Source organism: Dama dama, chromosome 9 (assembly GCF_033118175.1).
Source record: "Dama dama isolate Ldn47 chromosome 9, ASM3311817v1, whole genome shotgun sequence".
In the NCBI taxonomy this organism is placed as follows: domain Eukaryota; kingdom Metazoa; phylum Chordata; class Mammalia; order Artiodactyla; family Cervidae; genus Dama; species Dama dama.
This window is the reverse complement of record NC_083689.1, coordinates 70,843,357-70,861,170: the sequence shown is the minus strand read 5'-3', so window position 1 is coordinate 70,861,170 and position 17,814 is coordinate 70,843,357. Positions and strand designations below refer to the sequence as shown.

The 17,814-nt window shown below is 39.5% G+C and overlaps 1 protein-coding gene and 1 long non-coding RNA gene across 3 annotated transcripts in view; one reads left to right on the top strand and one right to left on the bottom strand.

The window, feature by feature from the left end:
* Nucleotides 1–5,912, bottom strand: part of ITK (IL2 inducible T cell kinase) — a 63,041-nt gene extending 57,129 nt beyond the window's left edge. For both annotated transcript variants that reach the window (XM_061151827.1, XM_061151828.1), the window contains exon 1: nucleotides 5,620–5,912. In XM_061151827.1, the coding sequence (XP_061007810.1) occupies nucleotides 5,620–5,757 (138 nt within the window). In that variant the 5' untranslated portion in view covers nucleotides 5,758–5,912. The remainder of the gene's footprint in view (nucleotides 1–5,619) is intronic.
* Nucleotides 1–13,170, top strand: part of LOC133062610 (uncharacterized) — a 40,518-nt gene extending 27,348 nt beyond the window's left edge. Inside the window, exons 3-4 of the long non-coding RNA XR_009694214.1 lie at nucleotides 11,312–11,469; nucleotides 12,297–13,170. This is a non-coding gene — a long non-coding RNA (uncharacterized LOC133062610). The remainder of the gene's footprint in view (nucleotides 1–11,311; nucleotides 11,470–12,296) is intronic.
* Nucleotides 13,171–17,814: the final 4,644 nt, after the last annotated feature.

Genomic DNA, 17,814 nt, shown 5'->3' with positions numbered 1-17,814 from the left:
AGGAATGAAGTGAAGAGAGTTCATGAGCGGTGAATGTTTCAAGCAAAAATCCTGGGGTACCTCTGAGAATATTATCTACAAAAGGTTTATTTGTAAAAGGGAAGGATGGAAGGGTAAGACAGGGTTGGAGGGTGAAAGAGAGCAGAATTGCTTGATTCTCCTAAAAGGAGATGGGAGGGATAACTGGCCCACCTGTCGGTTTTTACCTGTGTCTCTGACCCAAATCTTAAAACTCCAACCTCCTGAATCCTCCTCTTCATCTTTCAAGACTAGGCCATGAACTGCTATCTCCAGGGAGTTCTGTTTATTTACCCCTGCACCCAGGAATTGCCTGTTTGAAGTCTTGTATCGCTAGTTTTGTTCTCAACTCTTTTGGTGCTGAGCCTTGTTCTGTTAAGGGACCATGTGTATAACTTTAATCTCTGCAATTGTATCTATACCTCGTACCCTTTCTTCCTCCTTGGTTCCCACCTTCCTTTCTTTCTTTCACAAATTTTGAATGAGTGAATAATATGTACCAGGCACTGTGATAGACACTGGTGATGCCATCTTTAGCAAATTGGGCACCAGCCCTTGTAAAGCTTATCTAATGGAGGGTAGGGTCAGGGAATGACATTAGCACAATGATCACATTAATAAATAGATAATTATAACTTTGGCATGCATGCTGAAAGAAAGGTGTTTGCTGTTGTGGCAGAGCATAAGAAGAGATGACCTAGGCTGGGGAAATGAAGGAAGACTTCTCCAAGTAAGCGGCACTGAAAAATGGAGGTCTTAAAGTTGAAGAAAATTTCACGTGGTTGGCACTCAGTGAGAGGGGATCAAAGGAGCATGAACTGGGATGGAGGAGACAGTGTGGTAGATTCTTGTGTCCACTCTCAGGGTAAAGGAAGAACCACTGAAGGGACATGCCAGCTTCTGATGAGGGTCATCAGGACATGATCACAGTCCACAGCCACCATGTGAAAAGCTTACCCTGGCTTCCTTGTGGGGAATGGAGTGGTGGTGGGAAGGGTATAATGGGTGTAGGGATAGGGAACAGGGGTGCAGGGAGAAAGTATAGTGGATGCATGGAGACCGTTAGGAGGTGGCAACAATCCCAGGTGAGAGATGCTGGCAGCTTCCATAAAGAAGGTGACTCTAGGAAATGGAGAGAAATGGACAGATCCTAGAGGAACTTTCAGCACCAAAGTTTGGACACATGGTAGAAGCTCCCAGAAGTGGAAGAAGGCAAAGACTTGTCCTGGACTGTATGTGGAAATGATAGAGCTCATCACATATTTCACTGCAGAAGACCTATGTGGTGTGGTTGCTGATTTTCAAGACTGCCTTTACATGGAGGACTCTAGAGCAAGAAGGCATTACATACTGTGTAATAACCCAGTGGAGACCCCAATTACCTAAGAGCAACAACTGTTCATAGTGATAAGAGCTGTTCGTCAAGGAGGCTGTGTTGCCTCTGGAGACATAAGGGAGTTATTTAAATTCTCTTTGCCTCAGTTATATGCTCCATTAATTGGGGTAATGGTAGTTCCTAACTTACAAGGTAGGTATAAGGATTAGGTGAAATAATTCATTTAGCATAGTGACTGACAATAGTAAATAGTAAATATTAGTTGCTGTTGTTATTAAAATAATGATGACATTCATCTCATTTAAAAAAATTGAGGAGTGATCATTTTATAACAGGTAAACAGCCTTAAAGAGGGTCACAGAGCATTAAGCAACCTTTGCAAAGCCACACAGCTCTTAAGTGGAAAAGCTGCTCTTTGACCCAAATCTGACACCAGAAGCTGTGTTTTTGACCACTGTGCAATACTGCTGCCAGAAGCAAGGAAAGTGGACACTCTCCCCACCTACCATCTTTAATTTAGGACGGACACATGTTACAGAGATGTTTCTGCCACTAGATCAGTAGGCTAAAGGGAAGTATCCTTGAGGAGTAGTCAGCCTTTCCACCCACTGACTAGAATGGTGATTTTGACTATTTTTCCTGTCTTATGTAAATGGTAATGGCTCCTGTGCCACGCTGACCATGGCAAACTTGATTCCTAAGGTGCAGTGAGTCATTAAAATAGGGAAACCTTTCCTTTTCTCCTGAGGGCCTTTCAGAATATCAAGACGGTCCTATTAGTACCAAGCTTACAGCATACTTTTCTCACGAAATACTCAACACTGGTTGAAGTAGGTAGTGCTGGGGTCATTACTTTACAAATAGGAAACAGAGACTTGAAGAGGTTAAATGTGTTGCCTGAGATCCCACATCTAGAAAGTGAAAGAAGCACCATTTGAACCCACCACTAGCTGACTATTCTAGCCTCACCACTCTCGTCTCTTATCTGTGTTACGCCTCCCATCCTCTGCTTCCTCAGAGTGCCTGAAGCCCACCATTTCTCTCTTTTACCCCTAAAAAGGATCTGATATCAGTCCTGTGCAACTAAGTACACTGTTCAGGTAGCTACCTCCCAGAAGTTTATTTTTATTTTAGCCTGCCTATGTTGTGCTGGAGCCTGCTTGTGTTGGCCCATGAGAGCTGATTGCTAAATTTTCAGGAATTCTGTCAGCTAGTAGACTTTACATTAGTAGTTTGAAGTTGATCTTGATGGGAGTATTTACACTACAGAAATTGGCAAACACTACAAACAAAATCTCTCACATATTCTCTACTGCCACTGCCATTACAATGGTTGTTTGGCATTTAGCAGATGGACTCTTATTTTTCCTTGTCCTCTGTTAAAGAGTGTCCAACAACAGGGACCACTTTGCTGAGATATTGGCAGACACAGGGGACTGTCTGAAATCATGGCTGCCAGCAAGCCACCACCTGTCAACTCTGCTTCTTTTTGGCCCACTACTCCAGCATGATGAAGGGGTTTCCTGGCCCCACTGAAAATACTTGCGCATCTCAATGTGGCAAACAGGCATATGATAAAATATCTAAATCCATATTAAAACAAAATGCTCAATCAGGATGTAGTATAATGACAATGGGCAAGGCAATTCTAAGTTAGGAAAAAATATACTTATTTTGCAGAACTACAGTATTTGTTCCTGAATATGTGGAAGAATTGTTTTCGTATGTCATAAATCCACAGAATTTTAGAGCTGCAATGAACAGAATTTTATAAATAAGAAAAAAGAAAAAGAAGCTGAGACCCAGAGAGGGGAAATATTGACCCAACATCATATATCTCATGATGCACGTATATCTTGCCCCACACACATGTATTTAGCCATGGAAGAGGGGGAACTCAAGACTCTGATGTTAGCCTGACTTTGAAGAATCTTAATATTTCCCTTCATTTGAAATGATTATGTTATACCACCCTGCATTCTCCTTTACAGATATAATGATGATACAAATAGTAGTTAAATTTTATTAGGTGTTTACTAGGTGATAAGACTTATGCTCAGTTCTTTATATATTAAGTTGAACTACATGAAATTGCCAATATATGACTTTTTTTTGGGATCTACCAAAATGGTAATTTTCAGATAGGTCTATTTAAATACATCCTCTCTTAATTTTCACCGTTTTTTCCCCCATGAAGTGAATACTATTATCACACCCATTTTACAAATGGCAAACCTGAGTTTTCACTTTAAAAAATAAATTAAAAAAAAATGCTTAAGACCTTTTATTCCCACAGGTGTAATACTATTCTCGTTTATGGGCAATGAACAATGCACTCTTGTGTGCAAATTGATGGCTCTAAGCAATGGAATGTCACATAGAGAATAAATAATAATAACTAATATATCTTGTCTTTTTCAGTAACTTTGAAAATTTTTATAATCAGTAAATTCCTATAATATTTAAAGAAATGCTTTTTAAAATGTTACTTATGAATATAAAGCAAAGGCATTAGAAAATAAGAAATTTGATGTTTATGAAACAGATGTTTGCTGTATCCCACATGAAAATGTTAGAAACTATAGTGCAGGGCTCCCCAGGATGAATTAATTGTCCTAGAATTTTCATAATGCTCAAATGAAAAAACTGAGTTATTTTTACAACTTTGTCTACATACAAATTATAACCAACAAAATTCTGAATCAAGATTATTTTTTGTATGACTATATGCAAATACCATTGTACAGAACTCACAACCAAACAGTTCACAAGCAATAATTATTCTCAGAAACAAGCAGTACTAACTACATGAGATGATACTATATTGAATGTTGAGTCAGGAAAAACAATTGGTGAAAACTACAAAATGGATTTTGAAAAAATATCTAAATGTAAATGAAAACTCTTTAAACATGAAACAAGAGCTTCTAATGTCCCATTCACAATTGAAAAAAAAATGACCGAGGTCATATGATTAATCAGCTCTAAATGATGAATCCTCCAAGTTGAAAACTTGGCTGTTGGCCCTCTGTTAATTTAGTTAAAGAATACATATTGAATACCTACTAAAGGGGCCTGGCACATAAGTAATTCCATATTCTTCCTGACTGATTGGTGGATTATTATCAGTAAGAATCTACTTAAAACAAGCGTGTCTTTTCACCTGTAAAAAACAGGCGGTATTATTTCACCAGCAGCTTAGAAGTTCAGGCATTTGTAGGCTCCATACCTGGCCTGGCCTCTTTCCAGACCCCATATCATTGAACACTTCAAATCCCGGCTCTCAAAAGACCCAAACTCATGCTTACACTACTAAGTTTGGTCCTGCCAAGAATCGGAGTGCCTTTGTCTCTAAGTGACCATCAAGCACCTAATGTTGTTTTTGCTACCTCCCTGATGACAGAAAAATAATACAGTGATACAGCAAGAAGGCAAACATGCTTCGAAAAATTGCTGAGATGGGCTGTACAAGTGCTACTTCATAGAAACAAAGGATTTTAAAGAAGAAAGGAATGTTGTAGGTGGTGTTTCCAGTCCTTTCATTTTATCAAGAAAGAACTTGACGCAGAGATATTTGCTGAGGCTAACTCACCTAGAGAAAAGTGGAGTCTGGTCCCCTGACCCCTCTTCCAGTGCTTTTTGTACCAAACTGCATTGTTATGATTATTTGTGTTACTCTTATTATTAATGATGTTATGGTATATAAGAATATCTTTAGAAATATAAAGACTGACTTAGCTAAGCAGCTGTAATCTTCTGGTAAGAACTGCTGGTCTGTACTGCATTATATTTTGTGTGTGATAACCCTCGTCTCCTGGGAAGTTCTCTAAGGGATGAAGAGGTTTACCACTGGGCTTTGTAAATTTTAGACAATTAAATGCCCAGGGACTATTATTCCAAATGTCAGGTGAGTGATGACTTTGAGACAAATAAAATTGAATCCATAAAAATGTTGAACGGGACCCCTCACTTAACCATTTCTTTTGCCAAATAAAATTTAAAAGTTAAACTTAACCTTATAGAGGAAAGACAAGCTAATGAGCAGTAAACTTACTCTTTTACTGAAATCACCTAATACAATTACCCTTTCTTGACTACTCTCCGCGTTCTCTCCCAATTACTCTTACTATACTTTTCAGGTTGTTATAATAAGTACATCTGTGTTGTCCGTGTTCTTATTTTATTCTATGTATATCTTCATGATTCAGCCCAATCTAACTATAAAATGCTCTTTTAAAAATAGACAAAACAGAGTGATCACATACCCCATGACGGTCCTCAAAGTATGCCAGGCTGGTTTTGGTTAAAACAAAGAATCGGACTTTAAAGTTTGAAGGAGAAGTTCTTCTCTTTTGTTGGGATCTCTTGATGAGCTGCTCTTCCAGGAGGATAAAGTTGTTCATGATCCAGTTCTTGAAAAGTGATGCACCTTGCGCATCACCCCTCAGCACAACCAGAGGAAACAGCTTCAGGGCAAGGAATGCGATGGGGAGGCAGTTGGTCTTCAGAGAGCTGTTCAAAGGCAACTTGCCTCCAATATTATCTCTCTATCAACGTTCAGTCAACATCGCGGAGCTTCTCTTCTGATGTCAAAGCCCATAACCACATCCTTTCGAAATTCACAAAACTATGAGGCATATGTAAAAATTATGCATACCCTTTGCTGTATGGTTTAGAAATATTTGAAAAACCTTAGACTCAAAATGACATGACTGATTAGAGTTCAATCTTTATAGTTCCTGGTTTAGCCCATCTAACAGTTAAGCCCCGTAGCACAAGGGGTAGGAACATGTGCTTTGGAGTCGAGGGACATGGGTTGTATATTAGTTTTCTGTTGGCTTTTTAAATTACAGCAAGTTTAGTGCTTCGTGAATTTATTGTTCTGTGGTTCAGAAATGCCAAATGGGTCTCATTGGGCTAAAATCAAGATGTCAGCAGGGTGCAATCCTGTCTGGAAGATCTCAGGTAGAATGTTTCCTTACCCTTCCCAGCTTTAGAGCCACCCTCATGCCTTTACTCTCAGCCCTCTTCCTCCATCTTCAGAGCCTACAGCCGCAGTCAATTGCTTTATCTCATACAACTGTAACCTCTTCTTCTGCCTTCCTGGGTTTGTGTGGATAACCTAAAATAATCTCCCAATTTTAAGATCTGTTTATTAGTAACCTTAATCCCACATTGCACCTTAATTCCCCCTTTGTCATGTAAGCTAACATAGGCAAGGGTTCTAGGGATATCTTTACCTATCAGAGGTTGACTTCTGGCTCCACCAGCTTACTAACTGTGAGAATACAGGCAAATTATTGAGGGTTCGGAGCCTCAGTGTTTTTACCTGTGAAGGGGAGTAATGGTGCTCCTGCATGTGGGGCTGCTCTCTGGCTTCCTTGCCAGTCTCATCTCATGCCTTGCTCACATGTTTTCACTTCAGCCCTCATGCATGCTTCTCAGGCTGCTTTGAATATCTGCTCCCGTTGCCTGAAAACATCTCCTCTCCCCTGCTTCACCTGCTCTAAGTTATACTACTAGTGTCAGCCTACATGTCACTTCCTCAGGGAAGCCTTCCTGGCTTTACTAAGTCATTTCCACCAATTATATGTGGAAGACACCTTATGACATATCCTTCATGACAGTCGTCATTGTACTTTTTGGAGGGTGATTTTTGGGTTAGTGTTTGTCTTCCCCACTAGTCTCAGGTCAGTTCAGTTCAGTCGCTCAGTCATGTCAGACTCTTTGTGACCCCATGGACTATAGCACGCCAGGCCTCCCTATCCATCACCAACTCCCGGAGTTTACCCAAACTCATGTCCATTGAGTTGGTGATGCCATCCAACCATCTCATCCTCTGTCGTCCCCTTCTCCTCCTGCCCTAAATCTTTCCCAGCATCAGGGTCTTTTCCAGTGAGTTAGCTGTTCACATCAGATGGCCAAAGTATTGGAGTTCCAGCTTCAATATCAGTCTAGAAGCTCCCTAATGGCAAGGACGGTGTGTGGTTTTGCTCACCATTATATATTTAGCAACTATCATGGTGCCTGGCACATTAAAAGGATGTTTAGAAAAATGTTGAATGAGTAATCAGAAAACTGGGTTGGACAATTATGAGAGACAATGGGCATAAAACCCTTAACAGAAATATTAAAGTTTATTAATTTGTTAAATTTAAATGAAAGCTTGTAGTGGTTTATCTATGCTACAGTGAAATGATTGCTTTTCCATTGCAAAATTTAGTGGAAATGCTGAAAATAAGTAAATCCTTCAGAACGGCATACTAAACAAAGCATACACAGGCTCTGGAGACAGAGAATTATGCTGAAATTCCAGCTCTGTCACTTACTAAACTGTTTCTCTTTGAGAAATCGGCTTATCCTCACTGATCTTTAGTCTCTTTGTGACGGTCCCTTTGAGAACTGAATCCCATAAACTCTGTAAGTGGTGGGTGCCAGTCATGCATCTGGCCTTAGAATTAGGATATAAGGTATCACGAGTGAGTCCTACTTCTAGCAAGTCATAAATAACCAAGAAATCTCAGTGCAAACAGAGATGGCATATACCAGACAAATAATAGTAAATAAAGAAACAGAACAACCATTATTGCTATAGAGGAGTGCAGTGATCTAAGAATTATTTTCCATGTAGATTACCACACCACAGCGTAATTTTGTCTCATATACTGGATTTGCTGTTGTTTAGTTGCTTGGTTGTGTCTAACTCTTTGAGAACCCCAAAGAGTGAACTGCCTCAGCATAATCAAGATTAGATTTTGGGAAAGGGGATACTTTAAATGGTTTCTACTCCTTTGTTCTGAGGTTTTAAGACATATATGTGGAAATACATTGCCCAAAAGAGGTAGCATTTCTTTTCTCTCCTGAATATGGGCTTCACACAAGGATTGCTATTTCCTCCAAATATCTATTCTCCCCTCCTTTCCAGCTAACTGACTCCCTGAAGATTATCTGGGCATCTAGTCAACCACAATAAAGATTACATTTTTTAGTCATGTTAACTGTTTTATAGCTAAAACAGTTAAAATAGAGCAAAAGTTACGAGCACAACTTCAGGGAAACGTCCTTAACGGCAAGCATCATACCCTTTTCATTCTCTTTTTCTTCCTTCCCCCTAACTAGAATATGAATGTGATGGTTGGAGCTGTAGCAGCTATCTTAGACCATCTTAGACCAAGAAGTAGAAATTGCATGTTGAGGTTGTTTTGTTGTTGTTATTGTTTAGTAGCTAAGCGGTGTCTGACTCTTTGCAACCCCATGGACTGTAGTCCACCAGGCTCCTTTGTCTATGGGGTTTTCAGGCAAGAATACTGGAGTGGGTCACCATTCCCTTCTCCAGGTGATTTTCTGGACCCAGAGATCAAACCCAAGTCTCTTGCATTGGCAGGTGAATTCTTAATTGCTGAGCCACCAGGAGGTCAATGGAATAGATTGATCTGGAATGGGATAAAATAGATTCTGGGTTCCTGATGATCTTGGGTCCTCCTTGCAGCATGGGAGCAATTTTTCTTTAACATAAAAAGAAAAAAATGTTCTTTTCTAAGCCTTCGTCAGTTTGAGATTCTGTCACAAACAGCAAACCTAATTTTAACTAATACAGTGCATATTCTGAACTAGACTGAAAAGTCCTTTGAGAAGGGTAGATTTATACCTAGTTTGTTCGGGTTGAAAGATTTACAGACTTCACAAAGTATTGCCATGTGGGAAAGCAAAATGTCATCAATAGCTGTTATGATAGTAGTTTTTCCTTTGCCTAGGCTCCATGGAGTGTAATGATAAGTAATTTTATCCTCTCTCCCATAGCACCTTCAATGGCACTTGCTGGGATTAGTCTTTGTCTTCACCTAAACATAACCTTAAGAAGCTCAGTATTTCCCCCATCACTCTCAGGAAAACATACCTAGAAATAATCCCTCTGTTTGGTTTGAAAAGTCCAATTTGCAGGACCCGAATTCAAGAAACTCCTACTTGCTAAAGACAGAGCAATTTGGGGATCAAATTCATCCTTTATAATGAATTGAAGAACAGTCAAAATGTTCAAATCATGCGTTCATAAAATACTTGAAAAAACTTCCAACCTATCAATCACTTTTGGAGGGTTCTGGAGAGCAAATTTATTATCCTGTAAACTGGAAACAAAGGGAAAAAATAAAATGTATTTCCTGTTTCTCCTGAAGAACTGTATCTCAGTTTAGTAATCAAATATTTAATAAGGAAAAGTCCTTCTTTACAGAAGAATTACAATGAATAAATTAAGGAGTGATAGAATATCATGATTTTGCAATCCTAGTAACAAAATGGACCTATGTTTTGATCATCGATGGCTGCTGAAATCACATGAAAAGTCTATAGACTGATAACATTGTAACACACTGATCAATCTTAACAGCAGGAAAAGAGTCAACTAGACATTATGTATTTCCTTATGTGATGCAATAGGAAGTACACAAAACCACCTACACAGAAGTCTTGCTAAAAAAGAAAATCAAACATTAATCTCATCAAACCTCTAGATCTAAATTCAAGTTTGCAGGAAATACAGAGATAAAGCAATGTGAAAAAAGCATAGAGATGCAGTTGGATCAGTTCAGAATATAGACCCTCTGTATCTGTGGGTTTTGCATTTGTGGATTCAACCAACTGGGGGCCAGAAAAATTCCAGAAAGTTTCAAGAAGCAAATTTGAATTTACTGTGTACCAACAACTATTTACATAGCATTTACAATATATTTACAACTCAGTTCAGTTCAGTTCAGTCGATATAGCATTTATATTATATTAGGTATCATAAGAAATCTAGAGATGATTTAAAGTATACAGGAGAATATGTGTAGATTATATGCAAATACTATGCCATTTTATTTAAGGACTTGAGTACCCTTGGATTTTTTGTATTTGAGGGGTCCTGGAACTTATCCACCATGGACACCTTGGGACCACAGTACCCAAATCATTAAAGATGAATGACCCCATGTCTGTAACAAGTAAGTTAGAGGAAGAACCCATAGATTAAAAGAGACTTTAAGAACCATATCAAGCATGTGCTGATTTTGTTTGGATTTAAATTCAAACAAATCAATTGTATCAAGACATTATGAAACAACTGGGAAATCAGAATATTGATTGCATATTTGATAACTAATTATTTTTAATTTTAACGTGTGATAATGGCATGATTGTGATGATAAAAGTTTTATTTTGCACAGAAGCATACTGAAATAATTATTGATAAGATTTGCTTTGTTATAATCCAGTAGAGAGGGAGAAATAGGTAGGGCAAGAGATGACAAATGTTTGGCTGAGCTGATAATTGAATCTGGGTGATGGGTAGGTTGGTAGTGTTTTATTCTCCTAACATTGCTATATACATTGAATTTTTTCATAATAAAAAGTTAAGAAAAGGGCCTTTTCAGTTCAGTCTAATAACCAAAACTCCAAATATATATTCCATTTAATGCTTTTCTTCAACTGAAGCAGAAGTCTGGTACAGGGTTTGAAGCATGTTGCCTTTTCTGCTACATCGTTAACTCTTCCTCCTTCCCTGTACAATAGCCTTGCTTCTGACTCTCCCCTTCAGGCTCAGGCTTGGGGGCAAGAAGGGAAACAGGCACTGAATTCAACAACGTCACAGGTGTAATCTGGGATTTGATGCCCTCTGAATGTGGTGGATACACAGTTGTTGCTTTTTCTTTGGGCTTCCCTGGTGGCTCAGAGGTTAAAGCGCCTGCCTGCAATTTGGGCGACCTGGGTTCGAGACCTGGGTTCAATCCCTGGGTTGGGAAGATTCCCTGGAGAAGGAAATGGCAACCTACTCCAGTATTCTTGCCTGGAGAATCCCATGGACAGAGGAGCCTGGTGGGCTACAGTCCATCGGGTCGCAAAGAGTCAGACACGACTGAGTGACTTCACTTTCTTTTCTTTCTTGCAAAGGTTTGTCATGTTTGTTGTTATTATTTTCAGAGGGCTCTGACAGCAGTTCTCTTGGTGTTGGAGATGTCTGTCTGACTCCCAGTGAACCCAACCTTCAGCTTGCAAACTTCTGCTGGTCCACCTTCAGCATGCCTCCTACTGTTCCCAACTCTGTTGGGATCCCCTTGCTCATTTGGTTGTCCTGTTGGGTAAGTGTTCTTTGCAAGTGAACTACATGCCACCTATCCCCTCCATGGCTCTAGTGGAAGACTCAGGCATCCACCAATGGATGCACCATTTGTCCCAGGTGTAGTCTCTTCTCCCGGTGACACCCAACAAGCAGCTCTTCCACAGGCTTTCACCATTACCTTTCTCCAAATGGGATTTAGACAACAGTCTTCACAAACCCTACAAGACTTCTGTCAAGCTAGTGAGTAGCCCTTCATAGGTCCTGTCACTTGGTTTCTGGTGGATGCAAACACCTGCCTCCTCTCCCCGCCCACACCCCCGGGTGGGTTGTGAGAGGAAATGCACAGCGCACCAAAAACTGTCTTTCGAGCTTTTGTTTTCTAAAGACTGGAGGTGGCCAAAACTATTACTGGCAGAACTTGTGTTGCCTCCTAGTATATCAGGCATGGATGATAAAGTACTCTATTTTAGGAGAGAAAGGAACTTGATTCCTTTAATGGTATTATTTTAGGCCTTTGAGGCCTCAACTGAAACTCAATTGGAAAAGTTTATCATTCTCTAACAAAGAAAAAACCAATTCAGCCTGGCACTATGGATCTAACTACTTAGTCAATGACATCAGAAATTTTGATTTTCATTTCTTAGTTTTATGTCAGCTTCACACTTTGGCAGGCTTTCTTCTGTGGAAGAAAAGACTGACATTTTACCCCTGGAACTGGACTCTTTTTTCCTAATAGTTCCAGCAAAAGCCTCAGAACTGTGAATCATTGCCCTGGTTTGGATGATGTGCTAATACGTAGCTCAGTCATTACAGCCAGGCAATAGAATATTCTGTTGTCTATTTCAGGTCTGCACCCTCTCCTGGATTTGAGGTTGGGATAGAGTCTGCCTTATCCACCACATGGGCCGAGACTAGAGAGCAGTTTTCCTCCAAAGAAACACCAGAGTGTTGTCACCAGAGAAAGTGGCATGGATGTCAGTTCATCACTAGTGACCTCACCTTTACCCTGACCTAAAGCCCATCTTCATGGTTCTATCACTTGAGGCCCTGCAATTCCAATTCTCTTCTCTGGTCCCAGGAATCGCCTTTTAGATACGTGAAGATACTTCTTGGATAACTCTAGAGCCCTCCTGTGTCCAAGACAAAGAGATTCTTCAACTGTGCTTTTAGGGGGTGGCTTCTATGGCCTTTATTTTCCCTGTGATTCTCATCCAAATGTGATCAGGTTTATTTGTATCTGTTTAAGAGTACTACCAAAATATTTCAGTAATTATATAACCTCTTTCTTCTGGGAAAAAAAAATTCCTTCTAGAACTATTAATCCTAGACAAAACAAATAACATTAGCACATTTAGAACATTTGTACTAAATGTTCACTGTATTGGTGTCTATAATGGAAACAATCTATATATGCATCAGTGAGAAACTGATTAATCTATGGTGCATCCATTCAAAGCAACACTACAAGATCATGAAAATGAATGAAGAATTTATATAAGGTATCACTCTGAAAAAAGCACAAGATACATTGTTAAGATAGAAAAGGTACAGACTAATATGTATGGCATGATCCCATTTTTACATAAAAATATTTTGTGTCTATATTAACACATATGTCTATGTTTAGGGCAGTGTCAGAAAGCTTCCATATCAAACTTCCAGCAAGGAATTGGAATTTTGCTTTTCATTTATAATTAAAAGAGAAAATATTGTGGGAGAATTTTTTACTTTCTTATTTATTTCTTTTACTCTAATTTCATTTATTCCTCTTTTGTTCACTCTGCCTTTACTTTCCAATTTAAAATAAAAATATGTCCTGTATCAGAAATAATTGGCTTGATTCATAGAAGATAGGGTACAGTTAAACTGTGGAGCTTAGACAACTTTTGAAATATATATGTGTGTATATATATATATATATAAACATATATTTAATTATATTTAAATATTTATATTTCTGGTGGTTGTTGCTGTTCAGTCACTCAGTTGTGTCTGACTGTTTATGACCTCATGGACTGCAGCACATCAGGCTTCTTTTTCTCCCACAGTCTCCCGGGGTTTGCTCAAATTCATGTCCATTGAGTCGGTGATGCCATCCAACCATCTTGTCCTCTGTTGTCCCCTTGTCTTGCTGCCTTCAATCTTTCCCAGCATCAGAGTCTTTTCAAATGAGTCGACTCTTCACATCAGGCCAAAGTATTGGAACTTCAGCATCAGCATCAGTCCTTCCAATGGATATTCAGGGTTGATTTCCTTTAGGATGGACTGGTTGGATCTCTTGCTGTCCAAGGGACTCTGAAGCGTCTTCTCCAACACCACAGTTTGAAGGCATTAATTCTTCGGTACTCAGCTTTCTTCATGGTCCAAATCTCACGTCCATACATGACTACTGGAAAAACCATAGATTAGACTGACCTTTGTCGGCAAAGGAATGTTCCTGCTTTTTAATATGCTATCTAGGTTGGTCATAGCTTCTCTTCCAAGAAGCAAGTGTCTTAATTTTATGGCTTTAGTTACAATCTGCAGTGATTTTAGAGCCCAAGAAAATAAAGCCTGTCTCTGCTTCCACTGTTTCCCCATCTATTTGCCATGAAGTGATGGGCCTGGACGCCATGATCTTCATTTTTTGAATGCCGAGTTTTAAGCCAGCTTTTTCACTCTCCTCTTTCACCCTCCTCTTTCACCTTCATCAAGAGGCTCTTTAATTTCTCTTTGCTTTCTGCCATTAGGATGGTGTCATCTGCATATCTGAAGTTATTAATATTTCTCCCATCAATCTTGATTCCAGCTTGTGCTTCTTCCAGCCTGGCATTTCTCATGATGTGCTCTGCATATAAGTTAAATAAGCAGGGTGACAATATACAGCCTTGACGTACTCCTTCCCGATTTGGAACCAGTCTGCTGTTCCATGTCCAGTTCTTACTGTTGCTTCTTGACCTGCATGTAGGTTTCTCAGGAGGCAGGGGAAGTGGTCTGGTATTCCCATCTCTTGAAGAATTTTTCACAGTGTGTTGTGATCCACATAGTCAAAGGCGTTAGTGTAGTCAATGAAGCAGAAGTAGATGTTTTTCTGGAATTCTCTTGCATTTTCTATGATCCAATGGATGTTTGCAATTTGATCTCTTGTTCCTCTGCCTTTTCTAAATCCGTCTTGTACCTCTAGAAATTCTCAGTTTACATGCTGTTGAAGCCTAGGTTGAAGGATTTTGAGCATTACTTTCCTAGTATGTGAAATGGGTACAGTTGTGCAGCAGTTTGAACATTCTTTGGCATTGCCCTTCTTTGGGAATTGAACATGGAACAACAGACTGGTTCCAAATCAGGAAAGGAGTACATCAAGGCTGTATATTGTCACCTGCTTATTTAAGTTATATGCAGAGTAAATCATGAGAAATGCCAGGCTTTATGAACCTCAAGCTGGAATCAAGATTGCTGGGAGAAATATCAATAACCTCAGATATGCAGTTGACACCACCCTTATGGCTGAATGTGAAGAGGAACTAAAGAGTCTCTGGATGAAAGTGAAATAGGAGAGTGAAAAAGCTAGCTTAAAACTCAGCATTCAAAAAATGAAGATCATGCCATCTGGTCGCATCAATTCATGGCAAATAGATGGGGAAACATTGGAAACTAACAGGCTTTATTTTCTTGGGCTTCAAAATCACTGCAGATTGTGACTATGGCCATGAAATTAAAAGACGCTTGTTCCTTGGAAGAAAAGCTATGACCAACTTAGACAGCATATTAAATATAAGAGACATTACCAACAAAGGTTTGTCTAGTCAAAGCTATGTTTTTTTCTAGTAGTTATGGATCTGAGAGTTGGATCGTAAAGAAAGCTGAGCACCAAACTGGTGAGCAGCAGAATTGATGCTTTTGAACTGTGGTGTTGGAGAAGACTCTTTACAATCCCTTGGACTGCAAGGAGTTCAAATCAGTCAATCCTAATGGAAATCAACCCTGAATATCCTTTGGAAGAACTGAAGCTGCAGCTGAAGCTCTATTACTTTGACCGCCTGATACAAAGAACTGACTGATTAGAAAAGACTCTCACGCTGGGGAAGATTGAAGGCAGGAAGAGACGGGGATGACAGAGGATGGGATGACTGGATGGCATCACCGACTCAATGGAGATGAGTTTGAGCAAGCTTCAGGAGTTGGTGATGGACAGGGAAGCCTGGCATGTGACTGAGCAACTAAACTGAACTGAGCTTCTTTAGGATTAGAATAAAAACTGACCTTTTCTAGTTCTGTGGCCATTGCTGAGTTTTCCAAATTTGCTGGCATATTGAGTGCAGCACTGTAACAGTGTTATCCTTTTAGGATTTGAAATAGCTCAGCTGAAATTCCATCACCTCCACTAGCTTTGCTTATAGTGATACTTCCTAAGGCCCACTTGACTTAAATTCCAGGATGTCTAACTCTAGGTGAGTAGACCACACCATTGTGGTTATCTGAGACATTAAGATATTTTTTGTGTAGTTCTTCTGTGTATTCTTGCCACCTCTTCATAATATCTTCTGTTTCTACTAGGTCCACACCATTTTTGTCCTTTACTGTGCCCATCTTTGCATAAAATGTCCCCTTGATATCTCTAATTTTCTTGAAGAGCTCTCTAGTCTTTCCCATTCTATTGTTTTCCTCTATTTCTTTGCGTTGATCACGTAGGAAGGCTCTCTTATTTCTCCTTGCTATTCTTTGGAACTCTAATTCAAATGGGTATATACTTCTTTTTCTCCTTTACCTTTCACTTCTCTTTTCTCAGCTGTTTGTAAGGCCTCCTCAGACAACCATTTTGCCTTTTTGCATTTCTTTTTCTTTGGGATGGTTTTGATCACCACCTCCTGTACAATGTTATGAACCTCCATTCACAGTTCTTCAGTCTATAGTTCTCCACCCATAATTCATAGTTTCTGGTTACAAAACTAAAATGTATTTTTGCTGGAAGGAGCCAACCATCAAATAGGCAAAAATAATAATCACGTCTAGCCTCAACCCTCAGAAATAATTAATCTTAAGATTTATTTTACTTTCTCCCAGTATTTTTTCAGGAGTTAAATTTAATATTTAATTGCAATAATCATTTCATCCCAGTTCCTGGATCATTTACCACCTCTCACCTCTATACAGTTTCTAATCTTTATTTTTGTCTTAAATGTTAACTGTTTTGTTATTTGTATGTGTATTTAATTGCAAGCTTATTCAGCATAACATCAAAGAAATAAATATATAGACCGAGATGGAACTTCTCATGGCTTATAAATGTAGCAAAATTGAAAGCCAAGAGAGAGAAATTGTCACAAGATGGTGAAAAGCAGGGCGGAATTTTGGCTCTGAGTGGGGCCAACTATGTCTGAGGACAGAAACAAGAAGGGAACAGAAAGTAAGTAGGTGGAGAAGAGAGGTGACACTTGTTGGATCATAATGTTGAGAAATAAAATTTTTTAGATCACCTGTCTGGCTTCTTTCATCTATACCAGCTCATTTTCTTTTGAAACCTAAGGCAGAAGCAAATGAATTTGCATAATGGCCCTCAGGGAAAGAGTCTAGGTGACTGTGGTCTTTTTTGACAATCAGAAGGTAAGGCAGAAGTCAGGCTGACTTCCTGAAGTCCTAGGTGCCCAAGGCTAACCGCAGCTCATCCCACGCCACATCGGTTTAGCAGTGCCAACACCAAAGGACTGTGGATTGTATTTTAGGCCAGGGGATTTACCCAGAAGATACATACTCTATACAGTATGGAAATCTCCCCACCCTCACATCCTGCCTAGCCCACAAGGCCCTTCAGGTGGCATACTCTTTGTAAAGGCTATATATAGCTGTCTGCTTGCCTTGCTTTTCAAAGTGATAGTTGGGGAACAAAAGTTATTGACTTGAAACCTTCTCCCCATGATAAACAGGTAGACCTCAGCCATCTGTAAACTTGCGTGTCTACCTTACTCAGTACACCATAAACAATATTTTATGTTTCCGTACTTCACACCTCTTCAATCTTAGGGCAACTAAAAATGTACCCAAAACTGTCCTTAGAATTGTGGTTCTGACAGTTTCTCTTCCTACAAAACATTGTTGGTTTTAAATATTGAGATAAGTGTTATCATGGCTTCCCAGGTGGCTCAGTGGTAAAGAATCTGCCTGTAATCCAGGAGATGCGGGTTCAATCCCTGAGTTGGGAAGATATCTGGAGAAAAAAAGGACAACCCACTCCAGTATTCTTGCCTGGGAAATCCCATGAAAAGAGGAGCCTGACGGGCTACACTCCATGTGGTTGCAGAGTCGGACACAACTTAGTGACTGAGCAAGCACACAAGTGTTGTTGAGTCCATCCATTCAACTCATTCACTGTTACTCTATCATGTATTTA